Genomic DNA, 19,776 nt, shown 5'->3' with positions numbered 1-19,776 from the left:
GGGCGTGAAAGCATGGCGTTTACGAGGTGTTGTCTGGCGCGGTGGAGCAGTGTTGACTCTGGATCTGAAAGTCTTCACCTTGTGGATGAGATATGATTGAGATTCTTCCCTTTGACTTTTCTTACTCTTTCCTACTGGAAGAGGTTCTAATCAAGATTTCCTATCTTTGTTCAATTATCTGGCTCCACTTCAATATTGATTCTGTTGTGCGTTGAAATTATCAGCAGCAGGAACATCATCAGGCTGCTTTGACAGTTGCGATCGTTTTGGTGTTCGCCGCATGGGGTCCTCGGCACACAGGACGCTGATTGTTTTTAATACTATACAATTTGACGATCGAGACAAGCTGATGCTACAGTTGTCACGGATCCTTTTCCGGATTCGCCTCTCCATATCATACAACTCGTCCGTTTTCGCGAAGGGGCATGCCTCACCTCAGACGCAGCTATCCACAAAGCAGTCTCACGCCGCACGATGCATTTAGCGCTTATCACCGGCATGCAATCAAGAACTCAAGCCTCTACTCTCACACTCTCCCAAGAAAACCATCATTCTCCAGACCTTCCGCATCATGACCTCAGCCTCGTTCTCCAATGCACCTTCCAAATCCTCCTTGATCGCCATCGCAGCCCTCTTCTCCCGAATCCCATCAATAACAGTATCCACGATCAAGTCCTCTTGCACACCAAGATACTCCACCACCTTCTTCTCCACAAACGGCCGAATTTGCGCGTCGATGAGAGAAGGCGTGAGAGATTCCCATTTGATGGGGTGTGCGAAGAGCTCGTTGGTGTCGGTAGGGATCTCGGCTGCGAGTTGTTTTTGCGCTGCGGCGCGTTCTTCGTCTGTAAGGTCTTGGCCGTGCATGGGGACCGTGCTAGTGTCCTGGAGTGGCTTGAGATCGAGGCGTTTGGCGCCTGCTGCTGCAGCGTCTTCTTCGTCTTCGAGGAGGCCTTCGACGTCGGCCATGGGTTTGCGGGGAGCAGTGGTGGAGGCAGGTTGGCGAGCACGGGCTCCGCCGAGGGAGATCTTGAAACCCGCAGGAGCTGCTGCTGCGGGAGTGGTTTGGTCGGGTCGTGTGTCCATCTTGTCGCCGAGCTGGTCGAGGAAATCATCGGCTTCGTTGTTGGCACGACGCTCTTCGGCTTGCTCGCGCTCTTCAGCTCTGCGGTCCGCTTCGTCTTCTCTTCGTTCAAATTCTCGTGCACGTTCTCGCTCACGTAGCCAGACAGAGCGGTCCTTGTAGTAGAGTTCTCTGCCCTTAGTGGCCTCTTCGTCATCGTTCCAATTGGCCAGCTTGTTAAGCATATCCTCTTTTGCTCTCTCCAAGTTACGACGCTCCGCCTCCTCGCGATTCTTCTCTCGTTCCTGGGCCATGCCACGCGTCCGCTCTCGCTTTTGCCACCTCTCAACTTGATCCTTGAACTCATTTGTGAGCTCTGCATTGCGTCGCTCCTCCCGCCGGCGCTCGAGCTCTGTATCAGACTCCTCTGCATCTTCGTGTTCACGATTCAGCTCCACTCGTGCAGGGCGTCCGTAGCGACCAGCTCCGGGAACGAACACCACTCCATTTACGTAGTCGCTTGGCAGCTGCGCCCCACGATATCCCTTCGGCCCCGCGGGAGCGCCTTGCACGCCTTGCTGGCCGCGAGGTCCTGCTGGTATGCCGTTCGAACCGCCTGGACCAGCTGGAGCGCCGTTCGGAGGAGGTGATGCCAGTCGATTGACACGAGGAGCACCGCCGTTGCGTTGCCGCTCCTCACGCTCCAATTCTTCCTCTCGACGCAGACGTTCGACATCTCTACGATTGGAGCGATCGCGGAAAGCTTTGATCTCTTCCGCGACAGTAGCTCTCTGTTCGGCAGGAATGTCCGCAAGCTCTTCGTCCAGATTGCTTGCATTGATCGTAATGAGTTCGACTCCGTCGTCCTTAGCGCCGGATCCATCTCCCATTGCAGCATCTCCTTCGGCATCTCCATTCGCGCCATTGATGCCGTTCGCGCCGTGTGAAGCATCATTGGAGAGACTCGCGAGGAATGATCGCAGTTCATCCTTGGCACTGTCCAGGCGGAACTGGCGACTGTTCTCGTCTTCCTTTCGCTTGCTTGTCCATGTCTCGATATATTTCTGACTCTCCTCGTCCACGACTACCAAAAGCTTCATCTTCTTGACCTCGCCTTCGTCGTCCTTTTGCACAGAGCCGTCTGCATTGAACATGGGAACTTCCAAGTCGCGGAAAATCTCAAAGGCAGCTTCCAGGCTGTCGACATCCTCGAATTCTGCGAAGCCGAATTTGCACCTGTTGTCATCTGCGTCTCTTGCGCGAGTCCATCGTCGTAATTTGCCTGCGCAACGCAGAATGGAAGCCAGGTTGTCGTCGCTCGGTGTTTCCTTGCCCAGTCCTCCCACAAAGATGGTGCGCGCTACTTCTTCTCTGGTAGGAGGGTTGAGCGCCTGCATGTTCTCACGCAGCTTTTCTCGATCTCGGTCCAGATTGCGCGAATCCATGCCACCTGCTCCTAGACCTGCTCTGCCTCTGTTCCCAAGTGGTTCTGCATTGCCCCCTCGAGGCCCACGATCACCTCGATCGCCGCGGTTTCCACCCTGCCCGTCTGATCGCGCGCCGTCCACGCCCAAGCGGATGACTGGTGCATTGAAGTTGATATTGGGCATATTTGGCGGAGGCTGGAATTGGCCCTGGTATCCAGCAGGTGATTGCGCCATGCCTGGCGGCGCATCGAAAGCTGGCGGTGCTCCCATTCCTGGTGCGCCATATCCTCCGCCGCCATAGGAAGGCTGGCGCGCGCCGTAGCCTGGTGGGCCGTACGGGTTGGCCATTTTGTTCGTCTTGGTCGCTAAGATACCGTCTTGGGGTGATAGGACCGCGACGTCCAACGAGCTAAGTTGCGCAGCTGCAGCACAGAGCAGTCGAGTGCGTGGCAGTTCAAGTGAAGAAGTGGATGCACGAAGCTGTGATGCTTGGCGGGATCAGCATCCCTGCTGCTTTCCATGCGGAGACACTCGTCTCCTCCGCCGCTAAGCACTGAGACATTGACACGACCGCATTCAACTCCACGCCGCCATCATCGCACACTCCGTCGCAGAGGCAATGGCTCCATCAAGAGCGGCAGACGCAGTGCTGCGTCTCGCTGCAGCATGTCGATTCCCGCAAACAGCCCGCTCAGCCATTCCCACCACCACCTTCTCCAGCAGCCATCGCGCCTTTACCGCAACTCCACGCCAGCGAGAAGAGCGACGAGACCAGCCAGCAAACTCTAGCATCAGCGATGACATCTCCTCCCTGCTTGATACGACGCTCGATTTCGGCAAGGGCACTCCGGCGGCAACTTCCAAACGACCTTCACATTTAAAATCCCGCAACGCACAGCAAGAAGCAGGCTCTCAAGGCGTTTCAAACGAGCTGCAGCGAGCTCGATCAAGCACGCAAGATAGCGTAGCCAAGCTTCTGGAGACCATGGTCACCAAAAGCAGCTTAGGAGACCGGGCGCGCAGAGGCTCCTCCTACTCCTCAGCCGATGTTACTGGAGCCTTTAGTGGGCATGGCGGCGCCCCGCCTCTCATTGATACAAAGGAATCTGCGCCAATAGTTCTACCGCCGAATGTTGGTCGACTAGTCGAAGTTGATGAGAAACGCAATATGGATGTCGGTCGAGCTTTCCGGACTATGGAGATTTTATGCAACAAAAACAAAGTCAAGCGGACGTTTGCCCAGCAGCGCTTCCACGAACGACCGGGGCTAAAGAGGAAGCGGCTGAAGAACGAGCGGTGGATCAGGCGGTTCAGGGAAAATTTCAGAGGCACTGTTCAACTTGTTCAGAAGATGAAGAAGCAAGGGTGGTAACCATCGCGAGGTGTAAGCGGTGGTGTTCAGCAACAGGAGCGCAGAAACGCCATCATGTGACACTCTGCACACCACGAAACAGTAGTGCCTTGTGAAATTACCGGTCGCTGGCGAACATGCAGGGAAGCTAGGCTCCGCAAAAAGTTGCGATCCATGAAAGTCGGTGCGTCCACGAGACCCTATCGGAGCGGAACATCGTCTTGGGAACCACTCGCTTGCCGGTTTCACCACTCGTTTCGCATTGCTGAACGAATGAGCGTCAGACTTCACTTTAGCTTCCGGACTTGGTGAGGATCGTCGGCGACATAGAGCCTCAAATGTCCTCAGTTCCAGCTCAGCAGTAAAGGGTTCTCGACACCACAGCGAATCGTAAGCCACGACGGGCTCCAAGCCCTCTCTCCGGACCCCGAAGTTTAGCTTTCTTAGCACTCAAGGCAGGGGCCACTGCTGCAGCAGGGATGTATTTCGACAGGGCAATGATGTAGACATAGTAGAAACTCGTCTGTACATATAATTGCTGACTGCCAGTACAGCGTGCAGTCTCCGAATGCCATTGCAAGCAAGCAACATTCTATCAAGCTTCACCAGAACCATGGCTACCTCTTACCAGCAGGACAATTGTACCACTGGGCGTCAGTCTGGCGCTGAGGACAACGCGGCTCATCCCGGCACACCAGTCGAAAATGTATGCTGGCGATACGAGTGGACGACTTCAGAGTGTGAGGCCGCGGACTGCCTCATCGACGAATTGAGAATTATCAGCTGCCAAAATGCCACGATATCTGAAGACTACAAATACTACATTACCGCCCAGGACCTGCCCTGCCAAATTCAGTCTCTCGAGCGAACGCGAAAAATAGTGCATCCCACTGAAAGATACGCCACTAGTCGACAAGCAAGCACAACCACGTCTGCATCTACCAGCTGCGACAGCCTAGCACTCAGCTCAAGACCGGATACCCCGGAACAGTACGACTTCTTCCACGACTACGAGCGCGACTGGGACACACGTTCGATCACTGATTGTGGAACAGCCAGCATTCCACCCCAAGAACTTGAACCCAAGCCCGTGCGGAAAACCGATTCTGGGTACTGGTCATACCAGGAGAACGAAAAGATCATGTCTGAGACTCTTTCAATCAGCAGCAGCTACGACAGTGGCAAGGCCATGGACGCCGATACAATCTGCTGCAGACCTCTACAAGCCCGCAACAGCCTCGACCTCGATCGCAACGGCATCTGCCTGTGCAATTCCAAGCGCACCACCACCCCACGATCGGGCCCATCCCTGTCATACAGCAACAAGAGCTTCGAAGTCGTCGAAGAGCGTCTCGACTGGTACCTGGTGCATCGCGACAGCCTCGATCTCGCCCAACCATGTGGTCCCAGAAAGTCTCCGGCAGCGAAGAAGAGCCGTGGGCTCAAGGAAAGATGGGTTGCTCTCAGAGCGGCTCTTTCTCGGAAGTGAAAGATTAAGCGCGGCAGCATGATGAAGATGACTGCAGTAATTCGAGCATAGCTGAGCGGTTGTGCCACTTTCGGCGCTGATGTCACCCCCAGAATCACAGAATGGCGGATTACCGTGTTTGATGATACCCTTTTGGATGGATGCTATTTTGATAGCTGTAGCGTAGCGGGCTTGTTAGCTCTGCTGTACATAGCTATGATACGAGATTTTTGAGACGACGACGTGAAGTTCAACTTGCTTCAAGCACAATGCACTAGTTTGATCCGCACTCCACTCGTTTATGCAAGTTTTGGTCTCAGTTGTGAACGGTGTAACCGTGCGCCGTGCCGCGCTGGTATGCGGAAGCTGTCGTGTCACCAGTGTGCTACTGTAACTTGACCTCACCTCTTCTTTCATGATGCAACCGTTCGCATGCATTTCTCCTTTCGTATTACTGTGCTGCCGAAAATTCGGGCCTCGCGCCTTTTGAAACACACATGACGACAGATAAGCGCGTCGCGGTAGAAATTTGTGTGAAATGCGGTTGTTTGAGGTGCCAAGGAGGGGTATCCCAGACTTTTGTTGAACACCACCACGTGCGAGGGGCTTGTCAGCAGTGGTGTTGCACAATCGTCATGCTTAGAAGGGAGTGATTGTGACGTTGTTCCTATTCTTAAAAGAAGCTGGATTCCGCAAAAACTTCATGTGAAATAAGAGCCTCCTCGGTCGTGATGATATATTTGAACGAGCAGTCCTATCAAGTTTCATTGCGCCATTGTCTTGGCGTGATAACTGGGAGGTTCGCGACGAGGTCCATTCCGCGGAGTTTGCCATCGCAGTCATCTCTCCTGGACACGATAATTTCCATTTGTAGTTATCCGAATGCTGACATAGATTCCAGGTAGTCCTTGTCCCGTGAAGACATCTGAGATCATAGAGAAGTAGGGATCTTTTGCACTACCGGAAACGGTCTCGGAACCAAGTTCGAGCGATGAGCGGAGGATGCGGCCGCAGTGACATCAAAGTCCAAAGCGACCCCAGACCAGAAGATCAAGCCAAGTCCCGATATAGCCGAATCATTCATCCACCTCAACTTCGAATACGAACGTGCTCTGAGAAGGCGTTGCTGTAGGAAGAGGCACAGCTGGAACCGATGAGGAGCAAGAGCGGAAGACTCCGTGATGATCGAGGAACTTGCCAGTTCTCGGCTCCCGCCACCCAACCAGTACACTTCGACTCCAAGCCAAGAACTGCCTAGTGGGCCTCGTAAGTGTAACTCTACGCTAGTTTCCAGCTTCCTCGTCGACTTCATCTGTGCAATCTCTGTTTTGTGTTTTGTTACAGCCTACTTCACATGGACAAGATTCCGAATGTACTGACAGCAGAAACCATGGAGCCTACGGGCACGAAATTATTCTCATGGAAGCGACTGAGTTATTTGCTCTCGGTGCTTGTTGTGGCGCAATGCTTTCTGCTCTACAGGAGCATTGCGAGAAGCGATTCCTCGGCTGAGACGTGGGACACCTCAGCTCCGGTTCAGACGACACAAGCCGAAAGCAACACAGCCCTATCGCCTGCGACATTGCCGCATTTTGAGTGGAAAGATGAGAAGAGTCCGGCTGAGCAACACTTCGATGATGGATACCCAGATGCCCTGTCGGCGGAGCAATGCGACATCGCGTTCCCCGACCTCTACTACGAGATTGATCGTGCGACGAAATACTTCCGCGACCGCAAACACAAAATCACCCCAGAGGATACTTGGGACAATCCGCTTGGGTCTATCCGATTCCTCATACATCGCAATGAGCTGCGAATCATCAACTCCACGAAGGCGTACAGCCAGATGGGTGGGGCAGAACGTGCACATGCTCTAACAAATATGATCCATCGCGCAGTCGAAAGCGCCACTGCAGGCGGTGAAATGCTCCCAACTGTGGAGTTCACTGTCAGTCTGCCGGACTTTCTTGATCTTCCCGCAGATTCGGACACAACCACGACATGGGCCTGGACTCGCGTGAAAAAGGAGAACACTGACGAGAACCGACGGAAATTCGGCGAGCGATTATTTCTTATGCCCAACTTCGACATGTACTCTCTCGGAGACCGCAAAGTGGGGGCATATCACGACGCACGCTTTCGCGCTTCGCAATATGATTCGCCTCTCGAAGATAAGATTCCGCAGGCGGTCTGGCGCGGCTCGAGATGGGTAAACCCGGAGATACGTGACGGATTACTGAACATTACGCGCAATGCGACATGGGCTGCGGTTGAACAGATCGATTGGATGTCTCTCACTCATGAACATCAACTTACCGTTGATCAATTCTGCGCTTACCGATATGCCATCCATACCGAAGGCATCTCGTATTCCGGCCGGCTGAGTTTCCTCTTGAACTGCGATAGTCTGCCCATTGTCCACGATCTCGTATGGACGACACATTACTACCACCTCCTCGTCCCCAGCGGCCCAAAGCAAAATTATATCCCTGCGAAGCGAGACTGGAGCGACTTGGAGGAGAAGGTCCAATACTATATCGACCACCCAGATGAGGCAGACTTGATCCGAAAGAACTCCATCAACACGTTCCGAGGGAAATACCTCACCCGCGCAGCAACAAGTTGCTACTTCCGAAAACTCATCCGCGAATATGCAAAGATCAGTTTCACACCCGAAGTACACGACAAATGGCCTGTGCGAGAAGGAGACGGGAGTAGTGTAGAAGAGAAGGCTGTGGCGCAGAAACTGAAGGAGGAAACGGACGCGAAGATGAAGGCTAATGCGGATGCGATGAAAGCTGCTCTGGCTGCGGCTGCAGGAAATGCTACGGCGAATGGGACAGTGACTGTGACTGTCACCGTTACTGCTGGAAGCGAAGAGACTCCGGCGCCTGCTCCGACTGTCACCTTGATTGGAGCACCCGCTGGTCCGAACACCGATCACGAGGAATCGCTTCCTGTAATGAATATCAGTCCGAAGATCATCAACGATGGTGTTCATCATCGCATGCGAAGAGTGCCCAGGAGCGAGTATGTACGACAAGAAGAGGAGAAAAGAGACGGCATTATATCTGCTACGAAGCATAATAGGAAAGAAATTTTGGTGAGAAGAGGTCTGAGTTATGAGGAATTAATGTATGGACCAAGAGATTTTGAGCATGTGAGTGAGTTTTATGTGGAGGATGTCATTTTTACGGATTGGCAAGAAAGGAAGAAGGAGAAGGCGAAAGAGGAAGGAGAGAAGAAGAAAGAGGGAAAGGGAGAGGATTGAGATATCCGAGAAGGCCGCAGCATTAAAGAGGCTTTGCATAGTTGAGCGTTTGTTATGAATAATGTGTATACGGCCTCGTGAGAGAGCATAAATCGTCACAAGCGTTCAGGGCATTGGGATGTGCGCACTATGGTGTTGCCGAAGAGACCCGCGCTGTGGTGGTTTGCGCGCTGTACATACTCGAAAACACAAGATAGTTTTGTTGGAATCACGGACAGAAGTCCACATGAGCAGCTTCAAGGATTCACGATACGGAGTTCTGGAACATTTATCGTTCTGACGCGTTGATTCTATTGCTCTGTCTATGGACGAGACTTTTGCACTTTGCTGCCTTCACTGCCATTCTGCAGAGCAGCTGCCATGCTAATGCTTTCAAAACCAAAACTTTTCGATGCCGCCATGCGTTGCTGTCAACCTTTTCAAACAGAACTGTTCGATGCTGCAAACTGTCGCTAACAAGCTGGTCATGCTTCTCCATTCGCATCCTTTTCCAGTCCCTTTCTTCCTGCAGCTTCATGCAACTTCTCGCGTCTTCATGCTCTGTACAGAGTGCTCGTGCCGCGTGTCATTCGTGCTGGTTGTACGAGGAAGATGAGGATCCCTACTGTCTCTTCTCGTACGCGTCGGTCTTGGTCTTCTTGCCAGGTGGTGATCCTGTGCTGGAACGCTGCTGAGGCACATTCTGCACACGGCTTGGAGGTGGTGGCATAGGGCCGGGCTTGAAGAAGAGGTCGTTTGTGCTGAGTGTAGACCTATCGATCGGCTTCGTGACGCGTATCTCGGGGCGCAGATTCTCGCTGCTCTTGGGAAGGCGGACCGAGTTTGGAGGGAGAGCGGGCGACGTCTTTTGCACTCCTGGCGAGGAGCTCGTTGCTATAGAAGACGGTCTCTGGGGCTGAGCGCCGCCGCCTCCCAAGCGAGGGTCTTTGCTTCTATTGCCGTTTGATGCTTCGGGAGGAGTGGGTACAACAGCACCATCTCCCCACTTCTCGATCTTGTTAATCTGGCCTGGAGCGATTGGTCCCGTGAGTGTGCACCAAGAGGCCAAATCATCGAAATCAGTCTCCTTGCCGTGCACATTTCTGACATGGTGAGCAAGAGATCGCACACCACGAATTGGGACGTTCCTGCCTGTCGTATGTGCCGAGCATGTCTTGCAGCTGATCCAGAACCAAGCGCCGTTGATCGGTACAGTGCTCGGGAACTCTTCGTCGAGATACCCATTGGATTTCACGGCGACTGCCCCTGGTTTTACACTCCCGGATGCTTTATCACCAGCATGAGGCACAATTCGAAAGTTGCCTAAATACTGGGACTTGGCTTGGAAGTCCTGAGGGAGCGACTCACCGGAGGCAAAGCTCTTTGGATCATCCATGTTGACCACTCTGCCAGGATGACAAGTTTTCACGTGCTTAGCCAGTCCCTCAAGCCCCTGGAACAAGTTGAGCGCATTGTCGTAGGGTGAACGATCAGCATTTGCAGAACACTCTCGGCAGCTGATTTTGCGCCACTTGCCATCCAAGAGTGCTATCCCAGGCAGATCGGAACGTAGGATTTCTGTAGAGGGCGAAGGTTTTGGGGGCGTGAGCTCGCTGTGGGTGCGCTTCGTTCCACCAAAGCGTGCGGGTTTGGGGGGCTTGGAAGGGGTCTGAGGTTCTCGATGAGGTACAGTCGCTGTCGATGATCGAATGGCTTCCCCACGCTGTAGCATACTGTTGATGGGCTTGTGTGTATTCGATAGCGCTACTCCATGTGTTGCAGCCGAACGTGGGATGGCCGTGCTTGGCTGTGCAGTACGCTGCGTCGGGAGAGTGGCCTTATTCGACACCACTGGAAGCTTGTCCGAAGATCTAGCGACATTCTGATCGCCCTTGGAAGCTGCATGAATGTTCCGGTCATTCTCGCGCTGACTGGTCTCGACACTGTGACTCTTGCGGATTGGTGGCCGTGGATCTTGCTGGCCGTTTGGTATGCCACCGCCATGGCTGCGAGCATGCTCTTGCACGTCCGTGTTCGACTCACCATTCGCTTCACCCACATGCTCATCTGGAGCTGCATCGCTGGGAGCATCCATCTCGTCCAGTCTCAGTTTGCGTCTGGCGAGATCTCCCCAGGTGTTGTCGATTGGTCTGCCTTTGAGGAGGGGCCTGCCATGAAGCAGATTCTCTACGTCGTCCTGGGAGAATTCCTGAACAACGCACTTTCGGGCGACCTCGTTGCGAGGATACACTCCGTGGCTGTGCGAAATGTGCATGACAAGCGGCCTTATACCCGCGAAGAAATTGAATCGTTCAACGGACGTGTTCGTGGAGCAAACGAAACATTTGAGCTCGCACCACCTCCCTTCTACTCGATCGGACTCCTTGATGTACATGACCGTAGGATACTTGGAGCTCAACGAACATTCGTGCCTGGTCTGGCCGTAGGTTGTATCGTCAGGATCGATAGTCACTTGCTCTTCCTCGTCTGTCTCTGACCCTTCGCCTACTGCTTTGCCCAGCACTCGTGTCTTCTCACCTCCTTGTGCCTTTGAAGTTTCCTCGTCACGATCTGAGCCTTCCGATAAGCCATAGAAGCTCTGTAACTGAGAATGCAGCTCCAATTGCCTAGCCGTCATATTTGCCACGGTTACGCGAGAGCGACGACCACGCCGGCGACGCGAGTCGCCTGTTGAACTGGATTGTGGCATGTCTTCATGTCCCATGGTAGGCTGTGCCTCCGTGACCGGCGAGCTCGCACGAGGTGGCGACTGCTCAGAGGTGGACGCAGTCGTGGTGCCGTTGACATCTCGAGCTGGAGTTGCATTGGAAGTACTGGTCGACGAAACTTGTGTCTGGGAGACTGCTTGAGTTGACAATGGTTCGGCAGGAGTGTTGCGAATGATAAGAGATGAACGCTGACTAATGTTATGTGATGTGCCGGACTCATTTGGCGCGCTTCGGTCGAGATCGGAGGCCATCCTGCCAGCACCAATGGTCCCCACAGAGACGCCAGAAGCAATTTCAGGTCGTACCACTGTGGTCTTCGAGATGGTGCTCGTGTCTGCAGCAGGCGCGCGCTCCTCAACGAACAGACCATGCTCGCCTGCCGTGCCCTTCTCGCCTCGATCTTGATCTTGAAGTTGCGTCGGGTCTGCTCGCGTCGATTTCGATGTGCTTGGATCTACATTTGTAACATGCGCAGCAGTGAACTTCGATTCCAGCCGCTGTAGTTCCTTCTTCGTCTGGTCAAGCACGGTGCTCGTTGCAGTGAGAGCAGACTGCGAGTCGTCAATTTTCTTTTCAAGCTGCTTCAATGCTTCCTCCGACTGGTTGTCAACGGTCGCAGCTTGCTTCTCCAACTTGCCCAAGCACGATTCTGCGGCTTTCAAGACATCACGAGCCTCATCAAGTTGTTCTTCGAGAGTCTCGATTGTCTCGACAGCAGTGCCGACCTGTTCTTTGGCTGCCTCAATCTCAGCGAGTTTGGCATCCTGAGCGGCTTTGACCTGAGCAACTTTCTCGTTGTAGACCGTTCGATCTCGAGCGAGCTGCTGGGTTTCGGTGCGGGTCTGATCCTCAAGCTTCGGAATCTCCTTTTTCAGTTTACCGACCCTCTGGCGCAGCTGGCGTCCGATCTCTGCTGCTGCATCCTCGTATTGCCTCTGCCTCGCGATCAGCACATCCGTGGACGCGTCGTCGTCGTCCATTGTGGGCAGTCTCCAAAGATGTTGGGTGACAAGTGAGCGGACATTGAGCGTGGAAGATCTCATAAGCTCGAACTTGTGGCCTGAGGGCGACTTCAAGCGCGTCGAAGCGTCCGTGCGCGCCACAAACAACAAACAAGGCCAACACGATCATCGGCGCCTCCAGTGACAACTGGAAGGCTTCAGTGCGATATGATCGTACGTAGTGATGCTTCTACTACACGTCGGACGATAAGCCCGCACGCCATCTAGAATTTTCAGGGAATGTTGGCTGCAGAATATGCACCGCCAGGGAGGAACTCACCTCAGTAAGCGAGCACCCTCGAAGCGTTGCTCGACTCCAAGTCGCGCTCTGACGCAAGTCTGTGCGGGGCCCTAGACGAGCTCTTTTGTCGCCTGCTGCAAATTCTTGCTTCGACTGCCACATCCACCGTGCCGCAAACAGCCAACGAGCCATCAGATGTACATAGCAGCAAAACGCGGCCGGTTGTACTAACTTTTTCTACTTCAGGCTGGTGGCAAGGTGCGAACTGCGAGTAGCTCCTTGTCAGATCAATCCCTTTCCAAGCACTACTGCCCGCAATGGCCCCAAACTGGGAGGAGTTTAGCGCAAATGTGCACAGTATGTTCCTTTACCCCAGCGCTCCTCTCATACTCTAACCTTGAACAGAGCTCGAGATATTCGAACGCATTCTGCAAGAGCAAGACCGAATGTTGCGCATTGGCATCGAAGAGGACTACATTGCCTGCCGTTTGATGGAACAAGAGGCTGAAGCTAAGAAGCTGAAGCGTGAAGATGTTGGAACTAAGCTTGCAAATATTGAGAAGAAGAAGGCAGCCTTGATGCGAGGAGAATCTGTCAATGTCGACGAGGACGACCCGCTTCTGGGACTGGAAACCAAGAGAAGGAGCACTTCGCGCGTGAACGACGACGAGACTAGAGACGAGTCTGCAAGCCAGCATGACGATGCCACGCAGTCCGAGAAGGAAGCCTCCGTGTTCAGCAACCCAGATGACGAGGAGTTTGATGCCAGCTGCAGCGAGAATGACGGCGCTCGAAGAAAGCACGCCCGTCGCGACAGTCACATGGCCGTACTCCAAAACGTCCATGAGAAGTTCCCAACAGTGCTTCTTATCGACGACGTCTGGGTCGAGGTCACCTGCGCAGAGTGCGGAATCAACGCATCGCGCCGCGGCTTCTTCAAGGCGATTTCTGGATTCCGTTATCATCACAACAGGAAGCATCCGGATGTTACCTACGAGGGCTTTGGCTTTTGCAAGAGACGTGTGGTCAGCGAGGCGGATGTGCAGAACATGAAGAGCGGCCGTGAGCCTGACGAGGTACCCATTGTGCGCAAGGTCGCGCCCAGGAGGATCGGGCATTAGAGTTGCGCGTTATCCCAGTGTCAAGTCCGTACTGGATGGCTATGTTGAGATTGGACGATCGAGAGATACGCAAAAGCTGGGAGATGATCAGGTGCCTCGCAAAAGATCATGAGCTCCACGAAAAGCGCCAGCGATGACGGAAGAATGGAGCACACTTGCCCAAGTTGGACAGCATCAGATGAAGGAGCTATGACAGCCGCATTGTGTCAACAGGCTCGAATGAATAGAGCAGATAGACTTTTGCAAGTTGAAGGTTTGGCAGTAGCAAGCAGCGTGAGAAGTGAAGTGAAGTCAGATCCTCCCGAGACAGTTCCCGCCAAGCTTAAACCTGATTCGCTCCCGAGCTCCATCCACCTTGACTTCCAGGCGTCTACATACATCATCCGTCGGTCTAACAATACGTCAACACAAGACAACATGGCGAACGGGTAAGCATATCACGTATCTGGATCTGACAAGTCTAACATGCTGGGCAGGTGGAGTCTCATCATCAGCATCATCGTGGTCGTGGTGATCGGCCTTGCAGCCTGGTTCTTTAGTCCGAAGGGCGAGAACCAAACGTGCGTCGCAGAAGCAGCCACGCTCACTTTGCTTCCGCCTTGAAAGCTAACAACTGGAACTATAGTGTCTGGCGCTCAACAATAATCCTGTCAACAGCGAGCTGCTGGCTCATGTGGGGTATGGAGGACAATCACTGGTCACGATCCCGGCATCATGCGCTGACAGCAGCAACAGCAATCACCTTCCTCGCGCAATGGCATCCTCTCATCGTACCCGAGCGAAGCGATCTCCGACTGGAAGTTGAGCCCAACCAGAGGTTCTGAGCTGGGAAAGCGCACATGATTTGGCATGGCGAGGCGTTATGGGGCGTTCTGGGGCGTTCTGGGAAAGAGCACGTACCTGTGTTATGAGAGGCACGGGAAGGCAGGTAGCATCAGACCAGAAAAGAGCATGCGAACTGCGAGGGACGGCAGGATGGGAAATTAGAAATGTGTACTGTGAAACCAGTGTATGAATACCGCTGCACTATCCCAACCCAACAGTCTCCATGAGCGTGCGCCATACCTCTATAAGGTCTCCAGTCTCGACTACTCCTGCAGCAGCCACGCCTCCGCCTACGCCGACTGCGCGCAATATGCACTGTGATACACGGGTCAGCGAAAAAGAGAAGATTGCAGAGAAGGAGACATACCCATCCTACACCTGCTCGGCATACAGCGCCAACAGCAGCGAGACCAGCAGCTCGTACATAGCCACAATCAAGCAGTATCTCCAACGCTGCCACGTTGTTGATGATGACTGCCCACGAGACAGCGCTTGCGCTGCTTGGTAGATCATAGTTCCACACCAGAAGCATGAGGGGAAACAGCTTCGTGAAACTGGAGACCAGCAAGGCAGTGCTGATCAGAGCAGGATGCGGATAGTGCGGTATCAGCGAGGACAGCGGCCGCGGTAGCCGTGCCGAAAGCAAAGCCCGTATCGGCAGGTGAAATGACGCGGACTCCAGCGTGCACAGGACTAGAAAGAAGATGTACTGCACCAGGATCGGCTGAGCAGCTAGAGGACTGCTGGCATCAAGGCCATCAGAAGTGCTGTTCCCTGTCAAGGACGAATCATTTGCTGTGCCTGATGGGAATGGAGGTAATGGTGGTGGCGGCGATAGTGGGAGAGAAGGCGAATCTGATGTAGCCTTCTCGATTCGTGCCCAAGTCAGATAGACGTCGAATAGCAGTAGCAGAATGCCCAAACGGATAATCGAAGGCTTGCATAATGTCAGTTTCTCTTTTCAGCAGATGCATATCCCATGTCTGCGACTCACGTCGAATCGCCCATCTTCTCTGCCAAGCCGATTGAATAGCAGATGTCTGTAGACCTAGATGAAGATTCAGTATGAATGCCAGGAGCTTCGCCGTCCGGCTATAATTAGGAGATAGATGCATACTTGCGGCTTGATCAAGACCAGGTCGATAAAAAGCACGACGAAATCATGCTCGACATATTTATCCGCGAAGCGCTTACATCGCGGACACTGTGTCAAGCGGACACCCTTGCCCAGCGCTTTGTCATCGGCTTTGCTGTAGGTTGTGTATAATGTTGTGACCGGATAACGGCATTCGATACATATCGGCATGATACTCTTTCATCAGATTTGATTCTTGTTCCCCGGGGTAATGTTATCGCATGTTCTGTTCGCCGTGGGGTGAAGCACACACGCACACGCATGAAGCTGTAGCCGGCGACGCGCCAAGACGTGGTCGATGCCGCGGAAAGTCAAAGCGCGACTTCCAACACAACTCTCAAATCTGACTTCACGTCTTCGTGTTCTTCCCATGCATCGCCGAGCTACTCTACGGCCGCATACCGGATGTGCGGTATCTTTGAAGCATTCTCACACACTGTCTTCATTGCCCTGTACCTGAGCTTGTCGCGATCTTCGCCACGACTGGACCAACACAACGGGATTTTGGCCGCATCTAGGACGGAAGCTCACCTACCGCCTAATGCAGATGCTGCTCCCGGGTCAAGGGCTACGGAAGAAATAGATTTCCGCGGTATCACTGGCTCAGTGCCTGTTCAGTGTTCTGGTTGCATTGCAGCTGAGTTCTCGAACGTGTTGGAGAACGCTTGACCATAGCCGCCCTGGTTCTGCGGGAAGGATCAACCTGGCGGTGGCTGACATACGCGCTTATGCAACCTCGGGAGCAGAACGACGAACACAAGCTCGGAAGACGTCTGCATCCGAATAGAGCGCCTGCCAGAGAAACGCGTTAGTCGCGAAGCAGACGATCTCTGTTGACCACATTGACAAGTGCAGCCCGCGTGGAGATGCCGTGGCGATTTAGTTGTCTTCCTTCACATTGCATCACATGCACAGCTCCGGGGGTTTTCCGCCGAAGGGCCAATACTCATACACTCGCTAAGAGCCAGATTGCCCAGTTCGTGCGCGTGGCTGCATAACAGTCTGCAGTTGGTTTCGCGGCCAGATTGTATTCGTCGTGCACAGCCGCCGATGCATTGATTGGGGCGCGGCTCCAAGTTGCATTCTCGTCACTGTTGCCCATCCTCTGTAGAAGGAGCAGATGACGGGTTGACACCATCACTGCTCTCCCAGCCGGTAGGTTTGCGATCTCTTTCAAAACGTTCACATGTTGCACGCTTTCGCATCAGATGGCTCTCCTTGGAGTACCATCGCACAATTCCATCAGGTACACGGCCTTGGAGGGTATGGAGGTCAACAACGCCTCGGACACGAATCGCGTCGAACAGGCAGGCCTTGAGCCGACTTTTGATAGAGAAGCAGCCGCACCCGAGTTACTTCCGACTTACCTCTGCCGTACACCTTCTCGACACTCTCATCACAGCCCAGAGCCATACTACGGATCTAGATACATCGACAGTAAACCAGGACAGGAAATAGACGATGGCCATATCCCCGCTTGGTCTCAAGAGTCGGGGACGCGGAAGTCCAAGACCTACTGTGGGCTTCGGAGGCGGGCAGTCATCGCGATTGCGGTCATCTTGACTGTGTTAGTGATCGTAGCCATCGTTGTTGGAGCCGTGCTAGGAGCGAAGTCGAGCGGAGGCAGCGGAGACAAGACGTAAAGGTTGACCGCTTGGTACCTTTGCAATGACGACTGACAGTGTTACAGGCAAGGGAACAGCTCTGTGTCGCCGCTCGTCATTCGCGACGGAGGTGGCCTTGCCACCGTAACGGCTTCGAGTGCTGTCCTCGCCTACTACCAAGCCGAGAATGGCTCAATTGTCGAGAGCCGGATGGTCAACGATACCGACTGGCAAGTGCAAAGCGCAATTCCGACACGTGGCGCATCGCCTGGGACATCCATTGCGGCTTCGAGTATCACTCTGTATGTCACTTCTTATGTAAGAGAGACAAGGTCCTTGCTGCATTGGCGAACACAGCGATCATTGGCTCATACTTTGTGCAGGTTCTGGTCTTCTACACAGACAACGATGGAGAGATCATGATGACTAACCGCACGTCGTCTTCTCCCGAGCAATGGTCCGAGCCGATCAGCGTTCTTTCAAACGATGGCACACAACCAGGGACATCTGCGCTGCAGGTCAATCTATATCCCGGCTTCGGCGAAGATCCGGTCACCATCAGGGTGTACTACGGTAGAGATGCGCATTCCCTCTGTTACTCTCAGTTCTCACTGACATGTCACTACGACAGGCTCCGCAACACCCGATCAAGGAATTCGAGAATTGGGTATGGGCAGCGATAATGATTACGCGGTGGCGTCCTGGAATGGGTTTGCCAAATACAGCTTCTTGAACCAAAGTGATCCGAACAGCGGCGTGGGAGCCACCAGTTTGAACGAGTTGGCACGACTGTACGTCCGGAATAGTACGACCGGCTACCTTGCCCAATGGGCTCTGGGCTGGGGCACAGAGGTCGAGGGATGGTGGCAGAGTAAGTTGACCTTTCAGCTCAAGTACCAGAGGCAAGGAACTGCATTCACGCTCATGCTCCTGCACACACAAACAAGAGCCAGGGATGAATCATGATCTAACAGAAAGACCAGCTGGCTCGTCTTCCTCGACCGATCCTCTCGTTGCGAACAGTTCGTCGATCACTGCCTGCAACGACCAAGCTTCTACCCGAACAGATTACGTCTTCTATCAAAGCATCACCGGTACCCTCGTTTGCGCTATCTCAGCTTCTGATCGCGGGTTCACAAGCTTTCACGTACTATCCGAAGCGACGCCAGCGGACGGCACGAAGTTGCACGCTTGGTACGACGACAGCGATGGTGAGGATGGCGGTGGAGGAGCAACACTGTTCTACCAGGACAGTGGAGCCCAAGCAGAGTTGAAGTACCTGAAGATTCGTCGTACCGGGGAGGTGCAAGCAATGGGAAGTGTGAGAAGTTCAGGATGAGGAGGCTATCTCACAGTTGCTTCATTGTAGGGCTTCGGAGACGGGATTACCGCACGTGTCGGCGAGCACAATATCCATTATCCGTTCTGCCTGCCACTCGGAGAATACACGTATGCGAACTCTGTCAAAGAGAGAAGGCTAAGGTCTACCCGTGTAGCAGATACTGCACATGTAGGTGTAAATAGAGTGAGGTCGCGTGGGGTGAGCAACAGGGTCGGCAGCAAACACAGGGAGCAGTTTCAGATTCGATCTGACATTGCCAGTCGGCAACAGAAGCTTTGTTTGCTGGGATACCAATCCGGCTTCCTCACCCCAAGCAGACGTCAGCATCCAGACGTCAGCTTCCATAGACCAACTGCCAAGCCTTCCAGATTTCCACTCTGCACGAGCCACCAAGGTCACGCCATCGAGATCGGATGCATCCGAGTACGACCAACAGTGGGGTGGAGTGTGGTAGAAATTGCGCTGGAAGGTGGTAATGAGAATTGACAAGTCAAAACAGTGTCGGACATCGAAATGAGCACTTGAGTTTCGCCAATGGTCGAGATTTGTCACGCCAACCATGTCGAAAATCTTCACGACAGCCAGCTGTGATTAAGAGGATAGACGTCATACTGCTCTCGACATGGGTGCTCTGTCCTGCCAAAGTGTCGAAGACGACCAACGTGGAAGTGTTCGCCAGGGAGTCGTCCTGTCCAGCGGCTGCATATCATCTCACCGGAGTCGCGACGACAACCATGTGTAGTTCACCCGGACGGTCAGCTGGGAATGCTTGCATCTCTGGCGAACGTTGTGTTGCGGTGCAGCCCGATCAGTCAGGCGTGCCAGGTGCGGGTCGTTGTTGCAGCACAACAGCAGTCCACGCGATGGCTTGGCGGGATAATAGGTAGGTCAGCGGGAGCGGCGGTGCACGACGAGCCACGAGAGTAGAGTGTGGAGGGTGTGGGAGAAGGGCGGCAGAAGGAAGTGAAGTTCGCGTGTCGAACGGCGCGCCGATTCAGGCCGCTGAAAGCAGCTTAGTGCCCGTTCCTCACTTGTTTCATCGCCGAGTCTGAGGTGGTCCGTGCCAGGCCAAAGCCAAAAAGGCTGCCCTCCGCTCGGAGCCAGTTGTGTAGCTCGTTCTAACAATAGCATCCATCGAGAGACAACCTCAGAAAAGCGGCAGACACGCGTGCCAGCGTGCGCGACACCCCGACGATCGCGCTGAATATCACCACCCACG

At 53.8% G+C, this 19,776-nt stretch overlaps 9 protein-coding genes across 10 annotated transcripts; 6 read left to right on the top strand and 3 right to left on the bottom strand.

Moving 5' to 3' along the window:
* Positions 1-504: 504 nt before the first annotated feature.
* CKM354_000634700 (uncharacterized protein) lies at positions 505-2,838 on the bottom strand (the record flags this gene model as incomplete). The annotated part of the gene is made up of 1 exon (XM_044801659.1): positions 505-2,838. The coding sequence occupies one exon, from the start codon at positions 2,836-2,838 to the stop codon at positions 505-507; it is 2,334 nt and encodes a 777-aa protein (XP_044657594.1).
* A 271-nt stretch (positions 2,839-3,109) lies between these two features.
* Positions 3,110-3,862, top strand: CKM354_000634600 (uncharacterized protein; the record flags this gene model as incomplete). The annotated part of the gene is made up of 1 exon (XM_044801658.1): positions 3,110-3,862. The coding sequence occupies one exon, from the start codon at positions 3,110-3,112 to the stop codon at positions 3,860-3,862; it is 753 nt and encodes a 250-aa protein (XP_044657593.1).
* A 592-nt stretch (positions 3,863-4,454) lies between these two features.
* Positions 4,455-5,330, top strand: CKM354_000634500 (uncharacterized protein; the record flags this gene model as incomplete). The annotated part of the gene is made up of 1 exon (XM_044801657.1): positions 4,455-5,330. One exon carries the CDS (start codon positions 4,455-4,457, stop codon positions 5,328-5,330), a length of 876 nt encoding a protein of 291 aa, XP_044657592.1.
* Positions 5,331-6,663: 1,333 nt separating this feature from the next.
* On the top strand, positions 6,664-8,580 carry CKM354_000634400 (uncharacterized protein; the record flags this gene model as incomplete). The annotated part of the gene is made up of 1 exon (XM_044801656.1): positions 6,664-8,580. One exon carries the CDS (start codon positions 6,664-6,666, stop codon positions 8,578-8,580), a length of 1,917 nt encoding a protein of 638 aa, XP_044657591.1.
* Positions 8,581-9,181: 601 nt separating this feature from the next.
* CKM354_000634300 (uncharacterized protein) lies at positions 9,182-12,268 on the bottom strand (the record flags this gene model as incomplete). Its single annotated transcript, XM_044801655.1, has 1 exon — positions 9,182-12,268. The coding sequence occupies one exon, from the start codon at positions 12,266-12,268 to the stop codon at positions 9,182-9,184; it is 3,087 nt and encodes a 1,028-aa protein (XP_044657590.1).
* Positions 12,269-12,847: 579 nt separating this feature from the next.
* Positions 12,848-13,651, top strand: CKM354_000634200 (uncharacterized protein; the record flags this gene model as incomplete). Its single annotated transcript, XM_044801654.1, has 2 exons — positions 12,848-12,887; positions 12,936-13,651. 2 exons carry the CDS (start codon positions 12,848-12,850, stop codon positions 13,649-13,651), a joined length of 756 nt encoding a protein of 251 aa, XP_044657589.1.
* Positions 13,652-14,068: 417 nt separating this feature from the next.
* CKM354_000634100 (H(+)-transporting V0 sector ATPase subunit e) lies at positions 14,069-14,475 on the top strand (the record flags this gene model as incomplete). Its single annotated transcript, XM_044801653.1, has 4 exons — positions 14,069-14,079; positions 14,128-14,211; positions 14,277-14,329; positions 14,387-14,475. 4 exons carry the CDS (start codon positions 14,069-14,071, stop codon positions 14,473-14,475), a joined length of 237 nt encoding a protein of 78 aa, XP_044657588.1.
* Positions 14,476-14,677: 202 nt separating this feature from the next.
* CKM354_000634000 (sterol homeostasis protein ARV1) lies at positions 14,678-15,782 on the bottom strand (the record flags this gene model as incomplete). Its single annotated transcript, XM_044801652.1, has 4 exons — positions 14,678-14,791; positions 14,844-15,413; positions 15,471-15,524; positions 15,594-15,782. The coding sequence occupies 4 exons, from the start codon at positions 15,780-15,782 to the stop codon at positions 14,678-14,680; spliced, it is 927 nt and encodes a 308-aa protein (XP_044657587.1).
* Positions 15,783-16,819: 1,037 nt separating this feature from the next.
* CKM354_000633900 (uncharacterized protein) lies at positions 16,820-18,554 on the top strand (the record flags this gene model as incomplete). Of its 2 annotated transcripts, none has more annotated exons than XM_044801650.1 (5): positions 16,820-17,250; positions 17,302-17,533; positions 17,599-17,788; positions 17,847-18,086; positions 18,283-18,554. In XM_044801650.1, 5 exons carry the CDS (start codon positions 16,820-16,822, stop codon positions 18,552-18,554), a joined length of 1,365 nt encoding a protein of 454 aa, XP_044657585.1. The 2 variants fall into 2 exon arrangements, with proteins under 2 accessions (XP_044657585.1, XP_044657586.1); XM_044801651.1 differs by having other exon boundaries at positions 18,199-18,554.
* Positions 18,555-19,776: the final 1,222 nt, after the last annotated feature.

Source organism: Cercospora kikuchii (assembly GCF_019650295.1).
Source record: "Cercospora kikuchii DNA, contig_00004, whole genome shotgun sequence".
Classification (NCBI taxonomy): Eukaryota; Fungi; Ascomycota; class Dothideomycetes; order Mycosphaerellales; family Mycosphaerellaceae; genus Cercospora; species Cercospora kikuchii.
The sequence above is the reverse complement of the archived record's forward strand: the minus strand, read 5'-3'. Positions and strand labels throughout refer to the sequence as shown.